Source organism: Bubalus kerabau, chromosome 1 (assembly GCF_029407905.1).
Source record: "Bubalus kerabau isolate K-KA32 ecotype Philippines breed swamp buffalo chromosome 1, PCC_UOA_SB_1v2, whole genome shotgun sequence".
Lineage (NCBI taxonomy): Eukaryota > Metazoa > Chordata > Mammalia > Artiodactyla > Bovidae > Bubalus > Bubalus kerabau.
In genome coordinates, this window is record NC_073624.1 from 224,093,684 (window position 1) to 224,114,396 (window position 20,713).

Below are 20,713 nucleotides of genomic sequence, written 5' to 3' on the forward strand. Positions count from 1 at the left end.
GTAAATGCAGTATTACAGCAAAGTTGTAAAATACACATTTACACTATATGTAAAATCAACTGCATGTCCTTGGCATACACGTGCTTGCATAAACGACACACTAGCTTGAGTGAGTGAACCTGCAAACTCCACTCCCAGACAGTTTTACTCAGAGACAGTGAACAGGCAAGCTTTTAGTAATGCTGTTGAACATCTCCAGCATTTAAAGGTACAAGCATGTTTTGGCATAAAATGGGTGTAAAAGCAAACCATATGCTCTTCCTGATACTTAACTGAACCAGTAGAAAAAAATTACCACATAGCATTCTTGAGACACAGTATAACTGTTTAAGTATGCACAAATATGGCTATATATACTGTATTTTTGATTTGAGTTTTACAAAGGGGAAATTTTGGCTACATATGACTCTTCATGAGCTCAACTCTGACTTACATCAAAGGCAACTCCACTGTATAGCTGTTTTGACAAAATTGCTAATAATAAAATAGTTTTGCAACTGATTATTTGGGGGTTAAATAAAAGACAGCTAACAACAAAAATCTCTACATCACTGATTTAAGGTAAAAGTTATTTTGTTGGAGGTGGTGGCAAAAAATAAGAAAACAATTTGATTCATTTGGGGAATCTGGCTGAAGATTAATGGTCTTAAGTTTAACCAACAGTGGAAGATTTTAACACCCAGCACATCATCTACCCTCTTCATTAGGAATAACTGGATACTAACAGAAGGCACCCATGACATTTATCTTAGGAAGAATTGTTTACATTTATAAAATGAATTGAAAAAGGCAAAAAAAAAAAATACTATCCAAGGACTGTAATAAAAATATTTTAAACAATTTGATAAGCTTAAAAACCCAGCCAAAACCCACCCCTCCAGAAGATTAAATATTAATGAAGAAAAACAAACTCATGTAATTCCAGAAATCAGAAATCATGATCCTCTTATAAGTAGTATGTTTTTATTATTTTAATCTTTTATGGTTGAAAACTAGCTCTAAAAAAGAACTGAGAACATGTCAGCTTGGCATTTTAGTCTGAAAGTCTCCTCTTAAAAAAAAAAAAAGCAATACTTCCTCCCAATAGGGCACCTTTCTCATAACTGATCTTTGTCCAAAATCAGAAGCAGTTTCTCCAGAAAAAGCCAATCAATACACAAGATATAGTATTTCCTTATAGATTTTTTTAAACAAGAGCACGACAACATTAATGAAATAAGTTTAATACAAGAAAATAATGTTGTAACTCAAAACAAACTGCTTTTTGTTTAATCTCACTTTTTTTTTTGATTCTATACTAGATGACCACTATTCTTAAAGCTTAAAATAAATTGGGAATACAAGTCAAAACCAGGGCCTAATTAAATAAAATGGAACACCGAAAATCTTGATTTGACAAAAGTAAACTCAACAACACCGTTTAAATTAATTGGGAAATTTTTAATCAATAAGCATCAAACGCACTTTACATTGGGAACTGCAATACTGAAATCATGACATTTTAAATATTTTCCTCAAAAAAGGTTAGTGATTATCTTTTTCCTGGGAAACATGGAAATCCAACTATAACATTAAAGTGGCCGGTCTAGGTCACTGTGTTTTAGTTAATGCTAATATTTAAACAGATATTCACATTCCATGCCTACAATAAGGTAGACTGTGAACTACCTGTATTGCTGAATTTTAGCCAAAATTCCATGAGATAATTTAGAGGAAAGTCAAATTTCTGAAGTGCAAACTCATAAAACTTTACATTGGGATTGCTTTTTTGCTTCAATTGTATCTGACCTGACAATACCGGCAAGTTTTCTTTCCTAATTCCTTGGAAAAATATTTCTCCAATAAGTCCTATGTCTTCTCTACTATGGATTGTTTTTAAGATATCAGCTCTGTGGTTAGTTTCCCACAGTTGATAAAAATCTATCAAAAACACCATAATATACAATTAGCAAGGGAAATAGTTGTTTTTCTAAGGCTGCAGGAACAGGAAAGAAATAGCACTTCTTATTTGTATAAGCACAAACACCTTTTAAATCTAGTCATACTGCATAAATCCAATATAGTATTCAAAAGTTCTATAAAAATGAACAAAAGATACTTATTTACTTCCACTGCTCCAAGAGTCAAACATTAGATCTGCATGAGAGTTGCACTGTAGCCATTTGCTGGTCCGGTTGAAGAGTTCAAAGTCCTTTTTGTTATTTGGCCCAATGACGTCCACATCCCAGATAAATCCAGTTCAAAAAACGGAAATTAGGGCGAAGACTCCGTATAACAAAGCACAGGGATATGCTACTAGAAGTTGCTGTCCTTCCATGGCTAATGCAGAAATAAAAATTTTGGAAGCAGAAAAACTACACCATCCAATAATTCCAGCAGTAAGAATGATTCCTACCATTCCTCTGTAACAGACAAAGAAAAATGGAGAGTGGAGAGAAAAAGCAGAAAATGAGATTAGTTATGTAAGAGTACTACCAAAACCAATTCTTAAGTACTTAAAAATTAAATCACATGTAGATGTCTACAGAAATAACCAAGATCTTTCTTGAAATGCTGATGTATCTCAGTTAATTCAGTTATTTCATGTGATAGAAAGCTTATCTGTAACATATTTTGCTTCTTAATATAGCACAATTTCTCAAACTTGGCAGCACTGACATTTGGCCTGTGTGGGCTGCTGCTGAGGGCTGTTCTGTTCATTATTAGGACATTCAGCAGCATCCCTGGCCTCTAGCCATAAAAATACCCATTGTAGCCCTGCTCCTCCAGAGTTCTGACAACTGAAAGTGTCTCCAGACATTGCAAAGTATCCCCTTGTAGCAAAACTGCCCCTGGCTGGAAAACACTGTTTTAGTAGAAACACTGTCTTTAAAATTCAAATATAAACATATCAATTTTAACAAATGAGAAGAGTGAAGCAGTTTCTACACTGAAAATCTGAAGCATTTTCATCCAAAACAGGGACACTGTGAGGCCATCACCCTTCCAAATCTCTAGTATCAGTTGATACATACTCTTCTCCTATGCCTTCTTTTCCACTCTAGGTATAACAAAGCTCAATCTTTCCTCCAGCACTAGCCAGAAGGAGGGGACTGAACTACTGAGAGAGCATCTGTGCACTGGCCATGAGAAGCAACTTTATGAGCAATAATATATACCTCTCTCTTTAATCCTTAAAGTATTATTTTAAAATAACACAACTTTAAAGTTGTGTACAAGGATATTTGAGAACACAGTAGGCTAGAAACAGTCTCTTGACATAAAAAGTTCCAGTTTTAGTTAAGAAGCTTCTAAACAGAGAATATGCATTTATTATTCATTCACTTAGTATATGCCTGATATAGTTAAGAAATGAGATATTAAAAAAAAAAATCAAAAAGAAGGTAAGTATAATTTTTAACAACCTGATCTCTTCCATCCAATATTTAAGCTAACAATCACCTGTGCTCAGTTTGTTTATGGACACTGGTAAGTTTACCTAAAACTATTGAAATTCCTTATGATATGGAAAGCAGAGATGGTATACATGATTTTTAAATTTATTCTCACTTCCATTATTCATCTCTGAAAAGTATGTAACACAGTCTTCATTTATAACAGCCACTATTTGTTTACTGAATCAGTGATTTACCTCAAACTGATAGTGAACTAAATTCTATTACACAGAATTGGTCAATCAACTCCCAAAATAAAGATCAGTACTTACTGCAAAGAAAATATCACTGCAAAGCTAGAAAGCAGGATCATAGGAAGAAGACAATATCCAAGGACACTTGCCACACAACCAAATGAAACACCAGTCATACTCATTAAGTTCAATAAACAAAACATTCCTAGGCATCCAATTGCACTGATCCCATATACGTAGCCAAACTGGATTTTCCCAGCCTATGGGTAACAAAAAGATGACATGTTAGAGGGCAAAGAAAGTTACTTTGGGCTTCTTTCACCTAAAATGGTACTTGTAGAAGATATTTAATTTGTGAGGATTAAAATCCACAGAGGTGTCTATTCTTTATACAGGGAAGTAAAACAGTGAGCAGACTGCCTTTTCTCTTTCTTAAGAAATTTAAAGTACCCACCTCTCAACACACAGATACTCAGGATTTCATTTTCTAGCTACCATTTGACTTTGGCATAGAATTCAACAAATAAAGATATAAAACCATTGTAGAATCACCTCAAGTCATAGATTTCTAAAAAGAAATCTGGCTGATTTTAAGCAAATAAACTACCAAAACAAGATGGAAAGTCATTCAAATATTTGGATAGTAGCTAATATCACTTGAACACACCCAACTCCACCAAAATTGCCCTGAAACAACTTATTTTCATTGGCAGATATGGTCATAATCGTTTTAACAGCAGAAATAATTTCATCATTGACTTTGCTGCTGCTGCTGCTAAGTCACTTCAGTCGTGTCCGACTTTGTGCGATCCCAGAAACGGCAGCCCACCAGGCTCCCCTGTCCCTGGAATTCTCCAGGCAAAAACACTGGAGTGGGTTGCCATTTCCTTCTCCAATGCATGAAAGTGAAAAGCAAAAGTGAAGTCGCTCAGTTGTGTCCGACTCTTAACGACCCCATGGACTGCAGCCTACTGGGGTTTTTTCAGGCAAGAGTCCATGCGATTTTTCAGGCAAGAGTACTGGAGTGGGTTGCCACTGCCTTCTCCTATCATTGACTTTATATGGCTGTTAAAGGAATTAGGAGAAAGGAAGCCAGGATAAGCAGGGAGCCAGGGTTCTGTGGGGAGGGGAGGAGAAAAGAAAAGTGATTAACTACTGGGCAAGGGGAATATAATGGAAGATATTTCTTCTTTCATTCTTTTTCCAAATTGTTGGTTGCTTTATACAGTTCTCTGACAAACAAGCAAAAACTTTAAAAATTTTATGCTCTTAAAAAAGACATCACTAAACAATCTTAGGACAATAAACATGAGCTTAACTGGAGTTAGTACTCTTAGTCACGCTAAGTGTACAAACACTGCATTTAGGTCATGCTATCACTAAAATCAGTCTGTGGAAAAGCCTTTAAAAAGTTCTGGTTTGTCACACATCTGACATATGAAACTCAATTATGAAAATACCTCTACAGATTACATTAATGGAAAACTCCCTGGGATTTTTGTTAGAATCAATACTTGTTTGTGTAAATATTTGATTAAGAGTGTAAAAGTTTAAAAAGGTTTATTAATAATAATAAAATCTGACACTGGGTACAATGCAGTAAAACTTTGAATCAGATCAGATCAGTTGCTCAGTCGTGTCCGACTCTTTGCGACCCCATGAATCACAGCACGCCAGGCCTCCCTGTCCATCACCCACTCCCGGTACTTTGAAAAGTATTCTCATATAACCTGTCTTAATCTCCAAAACAATCTTGTTAGGTTGGAGGCACATGATTATTTATCAGAGGGAAGTGAAGGGTGAAATCAAGGGCAGATTAGAAGCACTGAGTTCATGCCTAGCTTTTCTGACTAAAAGTTCCATCTTTAATTCATTATATTGTTTCTCTCTTCTAATTCAGAAGAGGACATAAGATAAAATAAAACAAACATTAACAATTATATTTACAATTTCTCATTTTCAATATGCTTCAATATTCTTAGAGAGATGAGAGACAGAGACTAAAGCTTCTTGTCTTTTATTTATTCATTAAATATTAAAATAATATATAGGAAAGACCAGCACTTATGCAACAAAACACTACTCAAGGACAACTTAAAAAAAAAAGAAGGAATTCTGATGAGCGACTAAAGCTACATGTTATTTATTAACAATTTTCCCTAATAATTGGACCACTTATTAGAATAAGAAATGATTTCTAAATATACCATATTATCAATGGTGAAGTGACAAATATGTATAAACTTAAAAACTCAATACCTTTTAAGACACATCAAAACTTGATGTAAAAGAAGAGTCTTAATAAAGGCTCTTGGTGGAATATTTAAATTCCATTCTTTAATCTCACACTGAGAGTTCCAACTAGAATCTTACCAGTAACAATGTAGCTCCAAAAGCAAGGCAAAAAACCATTGGTCCTGCCAAATCAGTCTCATTCATGATGCTGCCATCTGCTACCTTTAAGGGGTGTAAAACTGTGAGTGTTTTTTGCCAGATGTGGTCAAAATTGATACCCAATTCTAAAGAAAAAGAAAATAAGAAAGTCAATTAGGATTTGTGATATACTTTCAGTTTACCAGAATTTATGTTGTAACAGGGTGAAAAAAAAAATGAAACAACCAGTATCAAAAAAGTGATCTAGCAACATCAGATGATATTATTTTAGTGAGTCCTCAATCCATCTTTACTGATTACGGTGCTTATTCCACAAATATCAAACCTCTGGTTTGGTGTTAGAAAAAGGTAAGGACATAATGAATCAGACACTCTGAGCTATGACTTTATAGCAAAGAATACACAGACAGCATTCATAGTAAGGGGCTCTATACCCGGGGCTTCAGAAACACAGGAGGCCCTGCGAAAACGTATACAAAACTATGTCTTCTATGTATATAAATGCATTTTTCTGAGAAGAGTATGTATAGCTTTCACTGGACTTCCAAAGGGTATCTGATGTCCCCCCAAATTTTTAGAACTATTGCTTTTTGGGTTTGCAGATACAATTTGAAAAACACCATACACTGATGTTACTGGCTCTATCAGTTTGTTTTCATTCAGAACAGTCAACACCATGCTATTTCCTCTCATTTCTTCCACTGACAGAATTTCATCATCAATAATCTAAAGTAAAAGTTACTTTGCTCACATATTGACATACTTTATTATCACTAATATAAAGATCTATTAAAAAAATCTGGTTCTTTCTGGCTCAGTGTTGTTTGAAATGAGTCACTTAGTAGAAACCTTTTTCCTACAACCTTATTCTTTTAAAGACAAGAGGAACTCCTCCAAACAAAGATTTACTAGAGTACTATCAAGAGTTGCAACCAACTGTACCTTCTAATAAAGGTGGTTCATCCTCAAAGTTGTTTCCATAGAATGGCTGAGGCGTAGTTGGAGTATATGCCTGAGTTGGCTGGAAAATCTGCCCGGTGTACGGCTGTTGTGGCTGCATCATGTCTGCGGGGACAAACCGGCCTTGGTGCGAGTAGTCATAGCCAGCATACTGTCTAAAAAGCCAAGTAAAGTAAACATGCCTCAGAATTCTGTCAACACCCAAATTTGATTGATATCCCTGACAGGCAGGAATTGTCATGCTATTTTCAGAATATCTACTTTGCCAGTTTTTATAAATGGTGGTTGAAATTAACTACTAAGATCAAGCTAATTATCTACAACAAGACAGATGGGTCATGGTAGAGAGTTCTGACAAAATGTGGTCCACTGGAGAAGGGAATGGCAAACCACTTAAGTACTCTTGCCTTGAGAACCCCATGAACAGTATGAAAAGGCAAAAAGACAGAACACTGAAAGATGAACTCCCCAGGTTGGTAGGTGCCCAACATGCCACTGGAGATCAGTGGAGAAATAACTCCAGAAAGAATGAAGAGATGGAGCCAAAGCAAAAACAACACCCAGTTGGGGATGTGACTGGTGATGGAAGCAAGGTCCAATGTTGTAGAGAGCAATATCGCATAGGAACCTGGAATGTTAGGTCTATGAATCAAGGCATATTAGAAGTGGTCAAACAGGAGATGGCAAGAGTGAACGTTGACATTTTAGGAATCAGAGAACTAAAATGGACTGGAATGGGTGAATTTACATCAGATGACCATCATATCTACTACTGTGGGCAAGAATCCCTTAGAGGAAATGGAGTAGCCATCATACTCAACAAAAGAGTCTGAAACGCAGTACTTGAAGGCAGTCTCAAAAATGACAGAATGATCTCTGTTTGTTTCCAAGGCAAACCATTCAATATCATGGTAATCCAAGTCTATGCTCAGACCAGTAATGCTGAAGAAGCTGAAGTTGAAAGGTTCTATGAAGACCTAAAAGATCTTCTAGAACTAACACCCCAAAAAGATGTCCTTTTCATTATTGGGGACTGGAATGCAAAAGTAGGAAGTCAAGAAACACCTGAAGGCAAATTTGGCCTTGGAGTACAGAATGAAGCAGGGGAAAGGCTCATAGAGTTCTGCTAAGAGAATGCAATGATCATAGCAAACACCCTCTTCCAACAACACAAGAGAATGCTCTACACAAGGACGTCACCAGATGGTCAACACCGAAATCAGATTGATGAGATTCTTTGTAGCCAAAGATGGAGAAGCTCTATACAGTTAGCAAAAACAAGACCGGGAGCTGACTGTGGCTCAGACCATGAACTCCTTAATGCCAAATTCAGACTGAAATTGAAGAAAGTAGGGAAAACCACTAGTCCATTCAGGTATGACCTATATCAAATCCCTTATGATTTTACAGTGGAAGTGGGAAATAGATTTAAAGGACTAGATCTGATAGAGTGCCTGATGAACTATGGATGGAGGTTCATAACAATGTACAGGAGACAGGGACCAAGACCATCCCCAAGAAAAAGAAATGCAGAAAAGCAAAATGGCTCTCTGAGGAGGCCTGAAAAATAGCTGAGAAAAGAAGAGAAGTGAAAAGCAAAGGAGAAAAGGAAAGATATACCCATTTGAAGGCAGAGTTCCAAAGAATAGCAAGGAGAGATAAGAAAGCCTTCCTCAGCGGTCAATGCAAAGAAATAGAGGAAAACAATAGAATGGGAAAGACTAGAGAGCTCTTCAAGAAAATTAGAGATATCAAGGGAACATTTCATGCAAAGATGGGCTCGATAAAGGACAGAAATGGTATGGACCTAACAGAAGCAGAAGATATTAAGGAGAGGTGGCAAGAATACACAGAAGAACTGTACAGAAAAGATCTTCACGACCCAGATGATCACAATGGTGTGATCACTGACCTAGAGCCAGACATCCTGGAATGTGAAGTCAAGTGTGCGTTCAGAAGCATCACTATGAACAAAGCTAGTGGAGGTGATGGAATTCCAGTTGAGCTATTTCAAATCCTACAAGATGATGCTGTAAAAGTGCTGCACTCAATATGCCAGCAAATTGGGAAAACTCAGCAGTGGCCACAGGACTGGAAAAGGTCAGTTTTCATTCCAATGCCAAAGAAAGGCAATGCCAATGAATATTCAAACTACCGCATAATTGCAGTAATCTCACACGCTAGTAAAGTAATGGTCAAAATTCTCCAAGCCAGGCTTCAACAGGACGTGAACTGTGAATTTCCTGATGTTCAAGCTGGTTTTAGAAAAGGCAGAGGAACCAGAGATCAAGTTACCTACATCTGCTGGATCATCAAAAAAGCAAGAGAGTTCCAGAAAAACATCTACTTTTGCTTTATTGACTATGCCAAAGCCTTTGACTGTGTGGATTACAACCAACTGTGGAAAATTTGAGAGATGGGAATACCTGACCACCTAACCTGCCTCTTGAGAAATATGTATGCAAGTCAAGAAGCAACAGTTAGAACTGGACATGGAACAATAGACTGGTTCCAAATAGGGAAAGGAGTATGTCAAGGCTGTATATTGTCACCCTGCTTATTTAACTTATATGCAGAGTACAACATGAGAAATGCAGGGCTGGAGGAAGCACAAGCTGGAATCAAGATTGCTGGGAGAAATATCAATAACCTCAGATATGCAGATGACACCACCTTTATGGCAGAAAGCAAAGAACTAAAGAGCCTCTTGATAAAAGTGAAAGAGGAGAGTGAAAAAGGTGGCTTAAAACTCAACATTCAGAAAACTAAGATCATGGCATCCAGTCCCATCACTTCATGGCAAATAGATGGGGAAAGAGCGGAAATAGTGTCCGGCTTTATTTTTCTGGGCTCCAAAATCACTGCAGATGGTGACTGCAGCCGTGAAATAAAAAGATGCTTACTCCCTGGAAGGAAAGTTATGACCAACCTAGAGGGCATATTAAAAAGCAGAGACATTACATTGTCAACAAAGGTCAGTCTAGTCAAGGCTATGGTTTTTCCAGTACTCATGTATGGATATGACTGTTGGACTATAAAGAAAGCTGAGTTCCGAAGAATGAATGCTTTTGAATATGTTATTTTTTGCAAGTGCATAAACGTCTTTAAGAAAAATCATTGATTTCAAACAGTGAAAAATAAGCATCTTTCTTGTGAAAGCTTTCTGAATATAACAGAACATAATTAACATAATTATGTTAATTAATTTAGTTCTTTTAATTTTTTAAAGTAAATGTACACTTATTATCTCTGTTGCTATGTACTGTAACAAATCTTACATTTTAGAAGTGGACCTTGCTATGGCTTTTTTAATGATGAAAACAACTGAAGAATATTGAAGTGGAACAGAAGAATATTGAAGCAATAGCTTTTAATGATCTGTTTCACCATGTTTGGAAAAATATGACCTATCTATCAGTGGGACTAATTCAATTACACAGTAAGAAATAAAGAAGGAATTATTTTAAAGGTAAGACATTTTAAAAATGAGAGCTGAGATGCCTTAGAGATCTTTTAGTCTCTAATTCTCTTTAAAAATTTATAGTCGCTTTTTCAAAAATATAAAAACCTAATGACCTCATTATTACTTGAGATTTTAAAGTTAAATCTAATTTTTAAATTAACTGAACATCTTGATTAAAATCAAATCAAAGGTGGAATTCCTTGGTGATACAGTGGATGGGAGGTTCGCCTGCCGATGCAGGGGATACTGGGCTTGATCCCTGGTCTGGGAAGATTGAATGTGCTGAAGTGCAACTAGGCCCACAGGCCTCAACTACTGAGCCCAAGTGTGCCTAGAGCCTGTGTTCTGCAACCAGAGAAGCCACCACAGTAAGAAGTTCGTGTACTGCAACAAAGAGTAACTCCTGCTCGCTGCAACTAGTGAAAGCCTACCTGCAACAACGAAGATCCAGTGCAACCAAAAATTAATTAATTTAAAAAACCAATAATAAATTAAAATTTCAACTACACATAGCTCATATTCTGTCTTATCATGCTAGTCCAATACATGCTTAAAAATACTATTATTTTTCTGGCTATAAAATATACTGATAGAATGCACTGCAGCAATATTTTAATGGCAAAAAACAGAAACCAAAACAATATAAATATATATCTGTAACTACACTGTGACATGGGCATAGATTACTATGCATCTGTTAAACAGAATGAGGCAGTTTTGTCGGTACTCTAAAGAAATGATAATCAAAAACATTTAGTGGAGAAGAAAAAAAACTAATATTCAGGAACTTCTCTGGTGGTCCAGGGGTTAATAAGACTCCAGTGGAGGTTCAAACCTCTTGTCCTCGTCAGAGAACTAAGAGCCTGCATGCCATTCAGTGTGGCCAAAAAACGCATAAATAAATAAATTAAATTTTTAAAACAGAAAAAAAAAAAACTAATAAGCAGAATAGTACACATTATATGCACCCACTGTGACTATGCTTTTTATAATATACATGCATATCTAAGTGTATGTGTGTTTTATATACATATACATTATATACATAATTATATAGGTAAAGCGACCCAAAAACAGGTGAAGTAAGACACTTAATTTTCAGATAAAAATCCTATATAGTTATTATTTGTTGAAATTCATTAACTCTAAAATGTTATATGTAATATATAGCTATGGAAATTTCCCAAAACATACATAATAACTTTTTGAATAGTACTGTGTAAAGTGTTTAATGTGAATTGCCTCACATTATTCTCACTACTCTAGAAGGTTAATTTTATCATCCTCTTCATTACCAAAATGTGTAAACTGATATTTGGGTTATCCACAGTGGTGCAAGGATTCAAAACCATACTTTCTAATTCCAGTAGCTAACTCTTATAACAACTGTAATAAAAATCACCTTCAAATCCTGACATCAAAATGTTATTTTTTTTTTTCTGTATATGCATTTCCCCGGTCATTTTGGTATGCAAATACTTTGATTACTATTTATTTACTTACTTACTTATACACACACATACACACACACAACCCCCATGGGGCTAGCTGGCTGAATTAGGATAAGAGCACACATCTTCTAATTTAGTAGAATATGCTATAGTGCCATCTCTCTAAGGATGTATCATAAATTCACCTTAGAGTTCACGGAAAAAGTAGAAAAGCTCCATATGGAGGTTTGTACAATCTGCATAAACAGATTGTATTTTATTCTCTTTCTTCAGGGAGAGAAAGACAGAGAATATAAATGTGTATGCAAGAGAAAAAACAAAAAGAATGACATAAACCCATGGTTCTCAAACTCCTTGATCTTAGAACCCATTATACTCTTAAAATTTGTTATTGAGAACTCCTAAAATTTTTTATGTGGGTAATATCTATCAATATTTTTTCATTTTAGAAATTAAAACAGAAATGTTTAAAATACTTATTAACATGTTAAAGTAAGATTAAATCTATTATATGTTACCGTAAACTTTTTTAAATGAAAAAGCTTTTTCAAGGCAGCTGAAAATTCTTATATCTGCCTCTGTAATCATTCTGTTGTGTGATGTACCATTTACTTGAAGTATGTGAAGAAAATCTAGTGTTGCAGACATGTGGTTGGAAAATAGAGAGAAATCTTTTCAGATTATCATTAATATTCTTTCTGATACATCAAAGCACAAAGCAAAGTCATAGTTTTTTAAACTTGCAATGTGGCAATTGGAAAGAATGTTAATGAAATGTCTTGTACTTTGACTGGATCCTTTCTTTACTCATGTATATAATTTTGTAACATCATGCCTTGGCCATTTAGAAAATATTAATATGAGTTATGCAGATGTTCCAAATATAGACTCACTTAATATGAAATATATGTATATAAATTATATTTGTTAATATTATCACTGATCTCATCAGAAAATAATTACTGGGAAGCTGACAAGTTCACAGTGATGGATACAAGTTTTTCAAAATGCTTATTTTTGCCTGAAAATGTGAATCTGATCATTGGCCCCACATACTGTCAACTGCTTTCCTTGAAGTAACAGGTCACTTCATTCATTTTTGAGAAATTATTCAAGTCTGAATAACCATAGTTTGTCTGTCAGATGTTCTTTCCAAAAAAAGGTTTCCATGAAAAAGTGGCTGATTCAGCTTGTGACTCAAAACTGCATAGGTGCTTTTCCTAGAGATAATTATTATACTTTAGTATGAAGTAGAAGTGCTTTAGAACTGTTTCCCATTTTGTCACATAGGATATTTTAAAAATGTATATGGGTCAGGGTCAAGGGTCAGGATTTAAAACAATAATTCTTACAGCTTCACCAAGGATATCTTTAAATGAAATGGCTTCACTCACCCCCAACAAGTATGTGATGAAGAATACAATGATTACTAGAACAATTTGATGCCACTGTCTTGATTCACATTTAGGTACCAGCAGTTTTACCAATTATTGCTTTTGCAACATCAGTGCAAATGGCAACACACCTAAAAAGGTATAAAATGTCTCACTGTGTGTGTGTTAACCACTCAGTCATGTCCCACTTTGCGACCCCATGGACTGTAGTCCTCCAAACTCCTCTGTCCATGGGGATTCTCCAGGCAAGAGTACTAGAGTGGGTAGCCATGTCCTTCTCCAGAGGACCTTCCCGACACAGGGATCGAACCTGGGTCTCTGGCATTGCAGGCAGGTTCTTCACCATCTGAGCCACCACGGAAGATCAAAATGTCTCACTACTATTACAAAAATAGTTTTGATCTTTCAAAACCTCCTGGAAGGATCTCAAGGACACTCTGGGGTCTGTAGACAACACTTCAGAACCACTGATACAGACCCATAAATTTCATGTATAGAAGAGAAATAATGCAAGCAAATAAGAGCTTTAAATGTGGCACTATTATTCCTTCATCAAATGAAAGACAATACCATGGAATTTTACACTTTCCCTTTTCCGGCAGGATCTGCTCAGGAAAATTCCTGACTCACTCCTACTCATTTTAAACTAAAACATAATATGGTAGACATGACCTTTACAGACTAAATCAACACTTCTACAGCAGGAAAAGTAGCAGATGAAACCAATGCTCTCATAAGCACTCAGTATCAACAACAAAGACAAAGCCTCTTAACATACTGGATTGACAACTTAAGCTGATCAAAATCCATAGGTAGTCCATAAAGGTATTATCAGTTAAAGATGAAAAAATACTAGCTTTCAGTGCTTTAAAAAATACATAGTTGGTATTTCTATATATTTCATATACATATATATAATACAATGTCTAATAAGATGTTCATAAAACTCAGCAAATTGAGATCAAAGGTCCTTTTACTTTTTGGGTTTATTTTTTGTTATATGAATGTAAAGTACCCATAGTGGAAACTATGCAAAATGTTAAAACTGACTTCATAGGGCAAATGTAGAACTATGAACTAATAATAACCCAAGTCAAACTTGAAGACAATTCAAGTCAGATTATATCTGAACCTGCATTTTCATCCACAGAGAGAGAGAAAAGTTAGCTGACCTTTGTTACCTAGTTGACGTAACAAAGTATTATTTGATAAACTGAGATAAAAATGTCATTAAGGGGCAGATCCAATTGAAGGCTCAATACAGAAGAGCTCAATTACTCTTAAAGTTCAGAAACTCAGTTATTACTGCTAACACACTAGTCTTATTTTTCTCAGCAATATCTATAAATTCATATTTATTAATCGGCAGTAACATTATATAAGCACCTGGAATAAAACTTCTTTACAAGCACTGAAGCAATGCTTACCAGTACATGATTTTTGTTGAAATGGAACTGTAAGGATAGTTAGCAACAGCATATCTAAAACAACTGTATACCTGTGGTGGATTCATTATGATATTTGGCATAACTAATACAATTTTGTAAAATTTTAAAAATAAAATAAAATTAAAAAAAATAATAAAAATACCAGTTAAAAATAAATAAATAAATAAATTTATAACCCATTTAATGATTAAAAAAAATAATAAAACAACTGTTCTATGGAGAACTGAAGTGAGATGCTAAGTGTACAGAGACGATAAGTTACACCTTTAAGAGATGCTAACAAGGACAGAAAGAAAGAAACATAAGAAAGGCAGAGATACATTTTCACTTGAAACCTAAGTGGAATAATTCTGTTGAGTTTAAACAATATCAATGGTTAAAAATACACCCAGGTCCACATACAGAGAGAGGTTTTCCAAAGCCCTATTGCAGCACTCCAGCCATTCTTACATTGATCTGCCCTGTCATACACTGAACAATCACAAAAAATACATATTTAGGTAAATGAATGGAGATTTCTCAACAGATTTTCTCCAATCCTGACCAATTAACTGATAAAAAGAGATAAATCGTCAATGGCATTATGTAATTTAGAATTAACAGAAAGAAGAAAAAGTGATTCAGAGATAGAGATTATTATTTACATGCTCACTTCCACTGTTTACTGTGTTAAGTTTTAGGGGAAAAAAGCTTTACAATGTACCCAAATAAGCAGATTCCAGGTTTCTTTTGTTTTTGCTTTTGTAAAAAGTATAGCCTATACAAGACAAACCACAGTGTTAATTTCAACACGACCTAATACTAATGCTTCTTTCAGACTAGATACACACCCTTTACATGCCCTCATCCTGGGACAGTCTTCATGGTTTTTAATTCAGGGTCCATATGCACATTAGTTAACACATGAACAGTCTGGACGTTATACACACATTAATACCGATGTCTGACTACAAACGTGGATTTCTCAGAAACAGGCCCCTAGTTTGGTTCAGATTCTCTAAGGGATCCTGGACCATCTAAAAATGGTTAAGTAACCCTGGTAGAAGAAACTCCTTCACTAAAAGGGAGGCTGAGAAGATTAATCTTAATGACTGAAGAAACTAAGATGGAAATGGTAACTCACTTCAGTGTCCTTGCCGGGGAGGTCCCATGGACAGAAGTGCCTGGTGGGCTACAGTCCATGGGGCTGTAAAGAGTTGGACATGACTGAAAGAATGAACACACACAAGAAACTAAGAATATGATGTTCTAGAGGAGACTGGTAAAAACCCTTCCTTTTTTTTTCCCCCCACAAACACCAGAAACTATGGAAAAAATACATTTTTTGTTGTTGTTGTTTTTGTTTTTTCAACAGTTCAGGACTGGAAGGTTTTGAGTCTCCGGCCCTGCGCCTCCCTCCATCAATCTGCAACTGGAAAGTTGCGAGTACTGACTGACCAAAAGTTTTGGTGTGAGAAGTAATAAAAGTGATTATCAGTTGCTATATGAAAACTACCTGATGAATCATAGTAGGGAGCTTACACTGTTCAACAGTGTCACTCGGTGCTTTCAGTTAACAATCGATACACTCTGAAAACTGGACTGATTTAACTACTAATGGAGCTGTCAAAAGATTTTAATTTTTAACTACTCTTGTGGTCTAAACAGCCTATCTCTAGCTACTTTACACTTATACCTGTACCCTAAATGATGTTCAAATACTGTACTAGAAAAAGGTTCTTCAAACAATCTATTTTGCCACTCATGGCACATGTGAGTATTTTGCAGAAAACACCAAATTCTAAAGAGGACAATGTCGTCCGACACAAACAAGTGTCAAGATCTCTCCGGAGGCAGGAAGATTACGTATGAAACGTCACATTCCTGATAAGCAACTTGTTCCCACATTCAGTCTTAGGCAGAACCAAACATTCAGGGTACATGCTTTCACTGCAATCTCGACAAAACAAACGGTCAAAGTTGAAATGTTACTTGCTATAGGGTCCTCCACTTCCTCCATAATCGTAGGACTGCTGTGACTGGTCATCGATGCTGTAACTTGTCTGGTAGAAATCCGTGTTTAAATTATCAAAGCCTGACATTGCAAATGATCTGCAACAGAAAAGAAATGGCAAAGACAGTTTATGACCAAGGGCCTCCTGAATTTGACCCAGACACTTTACTTAAGCGAATACCCTCAGAAGGCGGCAAATAATTCTTCTAGAATTTAGGGTTGCAGCATTTGGAAGGTGGGTCGCGGGGTGGGGTGTGCTAAAGAAATGTCTCTAAGTCAAGGCCCAGGAAGACACCTCCACTTCGAGGGGCTGATTAAGCCCTGGATAGGGGTGGGGATGCGGCAGGGGGGGGGAGTTCTGTGGGGTTTAAAATACCACCAACAACAAAGATGATTCGTCACCTCGGGATAGGGCTTTACAGCTTAAAACACGACAGCCTCTTTGCAAAATAAGGCGTGGGCCGGCCGGGAAAGCACATAGTCTCGCAGGATCCGCGTCAGCAAGGCCCGAAAGGGAGGGAGGGTCGGAGAGAAAGGACCCGGGCGCGGCGCCAAGCGGCGGCCACGAGCCGCCCTGCCCAGGTGCGGGGAGAAATCGAACATCATGCCACAGAACTGGGCACTCACCAAACGGGGAGGCAGCGGCGGCGGCGGTAGCTCTGGTAGCCCCCCAAACCCCCCAACTCAGCTAAGGACCCTGTACCGGACCGGTTGCTACGTGTCAGAAGGGCAAAGGACTGCTTCCGGGGCACGCCCGCTCGCGCAGGCGTGTTGGCAGACTTTGGGCTCGGGTTGGAGGGCTGAGGGCGGGGGGCGGGGTTGGCGGGGAGGTAAATGCGATATGGAGCATGCGCAGTATCGGCCAACTAATTCCGCGGCGGACTTACGGAAAGAGGGGAAAACTTCTGGCAGCTTGGTTAGCGGTGGAGGCAGAAAGGCGCAGGCACAGCAATTGTTGCTTACTACTTCATTGGAAGGACTGATGTTGAAGCTGAAGCTCCAACACTTTGGCCACCTGATGCGAAGAGCTGACTCATTTGAAAAGACCCTGATGCTGGGAAAGATTGAGGGCAGGAGTAGAAGGGGACGACAGAGGATGAGATGGTTGGATGGCATCACAGACTCAGTGGACATGGGTTTGGGTGGACTCCGGGAATTGGTGATGTACAGGGGGCGCTGGCGTGCTGCAGTCCATGGGGTCGCAAACAGTCGGACACAACTGAGCGACTGAACTGAACTGAACTTCAGAATGAGAATTGCTTTGTAGACCTAGTGCCTGGGTGAAGGCGTGGAAACACAGATACACACACTAACCCCAAATGAGACAAACAAAAATAAAGAAATAAAAAGAAACATATTTCCTGCAAACAAAATAACAAAAAGACATAAACTATTAAAAAAAAAAAGTATACTTTAGAAAGAGAAGAGCAGCTACCTTTTGAGATTTTATGCTCCATAAAGAATTTCTGAAATTGCTCATGCAATTATGTAATTTATCACCTTTTACAAATAATTTGATGATTGATGTATGTACTATCTGCTCAGTGGTAAAGAATCTGCCTGCCAATACAGGAGACATAGGAGACTTGGGGTTCCATCCCTGGGTTGGGAAGATCCCCTGGAGGAGGAAATGGCAACTCGATCCAGTAATCTTGCCTGGAAATTTCCATGGACAGAGGACCCTGGTGGGCCGCAGTCCTGACTGAGTGAGCACACACATACACACACACACACACCCCATCTGCAGAATTCTAGGTAGAATTACTATATCCCGATTTGCTAGAGACAATCTCAGTTGTCCCATTCTAACCCTGTTTTTTCCAGTATAATTATTAATTTTGTTCCCCTTTCATTTTCAAAAATATTAGTGTGGCTGATCAATTATATATTGTACTCTCTTTAAGCTTCACTACCTAGGAAGCAGTTACTAGTTACCAACAATGTGCATTAATATATTACTTCATTTACTTAGTGATCTTACTGAAAAAAATTCTGGTCTGTTTATTCTGATGTTTCCACTTTTTTCCTGTCCAAAAGAGATATTACTCTCAAACTTGAACAAAATACAAGAATATGAGAGTTAAAAATTACTTGCTTATGAATGAATTGTTAAAGATGTTACTCAACTTCTGCTTCTGTCCATGAGAATAATTACTATATTTACTGATTTTCTTTCTGCTTCAATCCTGGCCCCAAATGAGAAGCCAAGCAATAAAATTGTTATATGATTAAATTTTCCTTATTTTTTGTTGAGTAGCCTGCAGAAGCCCCTTGGGGATTCTGAGAATATCAATCAATTTCATAGCTAGTAATGAGGTCAGGGGCAGCGGCCGAGAGTACCAGACTGCGAGGGCGCAGGAACTGTGGAGAGGAGCTACCCCGCGTCTGAGGTCGGGGGAAGGGGGGGGCGGGGCGGCGGCCGAGAGGAGTTACCCCGCATCCGTGGTCAGGGGCGGCAGCCCGGAGGAGATACCTCACGCCCCTAAGCCCCAGGCCAGGGGCGACGGGTGGGAGGAGCTAACCCACGCCCCCACGCCCGAGGCCAGGGCCGGCGGCCAGGATGAGCAACCCCACGCCGGAGGCCAGGAGCAGTGGCCGGGAGGACCAACCCCACGTTCAAGGAGCTGTGGCTATGCGGGCGCTGGAGGGCCTAGAGAAGCTATCCCACGTTGAAGGTCAGGAAGGGTGGCGGTGAGGAGATACCCCTCGTCCAAGGTAAGGAGCAATGGCTGCGCTTTGCTGGAGCAGCCGTGAAGAGATACCCCACAGCCAAGGTAAGAGAAACCCAAGTAAGACGGTAGGTGTTGCAAGAGGGCATCAGAGGGCAGACACACTGAAACCATACTCACAGAAAACTAGTCTATCTAATCACACTAGGACCACAGCCTTGTCTAACTCAATGAAACTAAGCCATGCCCGTGGGGCAACCCAAGACGGGCGGGTCATGGTGGAGAGATTTGACAGAATGTGGTCCACTGGAGAAGGGAATGGCAAACCACTTCAGTATTCTTGCCTTGAGAACCCCATGAACAGTATTAAAAGGCAAAATAATAGGATACGGAAAGAGAAACTCCCCAGGTCAATAGGTGCCCAATATGCTACTAGAGATCAGTGGAGAAATAACTCCAGAAAGAATGAAGGGATGGAGCCAAAGCAAAAACAATACCTAGCTGTGGATGTGACTGGTGACAGAAGCAAGGTCCGATGATGTAAAGAGCAATATTGCATAGGAACCTGGAATGTCAGGTCCATGAATCAAGGCAAATTGGAAGTGGTCAAACAAGAGATGGCAAGAGTGAATGTCAACATTCTAGGAATCAGCAAACTGAAATGGACTGGAATGGGTGAATTTAACTCAGATGACCATTGTATCTACTACTGCAGGCAGGAATCCCTCAGAAGAAATGGAGTGGCCATCATGGTCAACAAAAGAGTCCGAAATGCAGTACTTGGATGCAATCTCAAAAACGACAGAATGATCTCTGTTCATTTCCAAGGCAAACCATTCAATATCACAGTAATCCAAGGCTATGCCCCAACCAGTAATGCTGAAGAAGCTGAAGTTGAACGGTTCTATGAAGACCTACAAGACCTTTTAGAACTAACACCCAAAAAAGATGTCTTTTTCATTATAGGGGACTGGAATGCAAAAGTAGGAAGTCAAGAAACACCTGGAGTAACAGGCAAATTTGGCCTTGGAATACAGAATGAAGCAGGGCAAAGACTGATAGAGTTTTGCCAAGAAAATGCACTGGTCATAACAAACACCCTCTTCCAACAAAACAAGAGAAGACTCTATACATGGACATCACCAGGTGGTCAACACTGAAATCAGATTGATTATATTCTTTGCAGCCAAAGATGGAGAAGCTCTATACAGTCAGCAAAAACAAGACCAGGAGCTGACTGTGGCTCAGACCATGAATTCCTTATTGCCACATTCAGACTTAAATTGAAGAAAGTAGGGAAAACCACTAGACCA

General features: G+C 38.0%; 1 protein-coding gene across 1 annotated transcript; it reads right to left on the minus strand.

Moving 5' to 3' along the window:
* Positions 1 to 1,419: 1,419 nt before the first annotated feature.
* YIPF5 (Yip1 domain family member 5) lies at positions 1,420 to 17,506 on the minus strand. Its single transcript, XM_055556772.1, has 6 exons — positions 17,359 to 17,506; positions 16,710 to 16,829; positions 6,965 to 7,137; positions 6,002 to 6,147; positions 3,707 to 3,888; positions 1,420 to 2,402 (listed from the first exon to the last, which is right to left on the minus strand). Exons 2-6 carry the CDS (start codon positions 16,817 to 16,819, stop codon positions 2,240 to 2,242), a joined length of 774 nt encoding a protein of 257 aa, XP_055412747.1. The 5' UTR covers positions 16,820 to 16,829; positions 17,359 to 17,506; the 3' UTR covers positions 1,420 to 2,239.
* Positions 17,507 to 20,713: the final 3,207 nt, after the last annotated feature.

Coding starts and splice junctions, on each gene's coding strand:
- YIPF5 (XM_055556772.1), bottom strand. CDS start 16,819: ATGTCAGGCTTTGATAATTTAAACACGGATTTCTACCAGACAAGTTAC. Junction 7,138..16,709: donor AGTGGAGGACCCTATAGCAA/GTAACATTTCAA, acceptor TTGGCTTTTTAG/ACAGTATGCTGGCTATGACT. Junction 2,403..3,706: donor GCAGTGATATTTTCTTTGCA/GTAAGTACTGAT, acceptor TGTCTGTTACAG/AGGAATGGTAGGAATCATTC.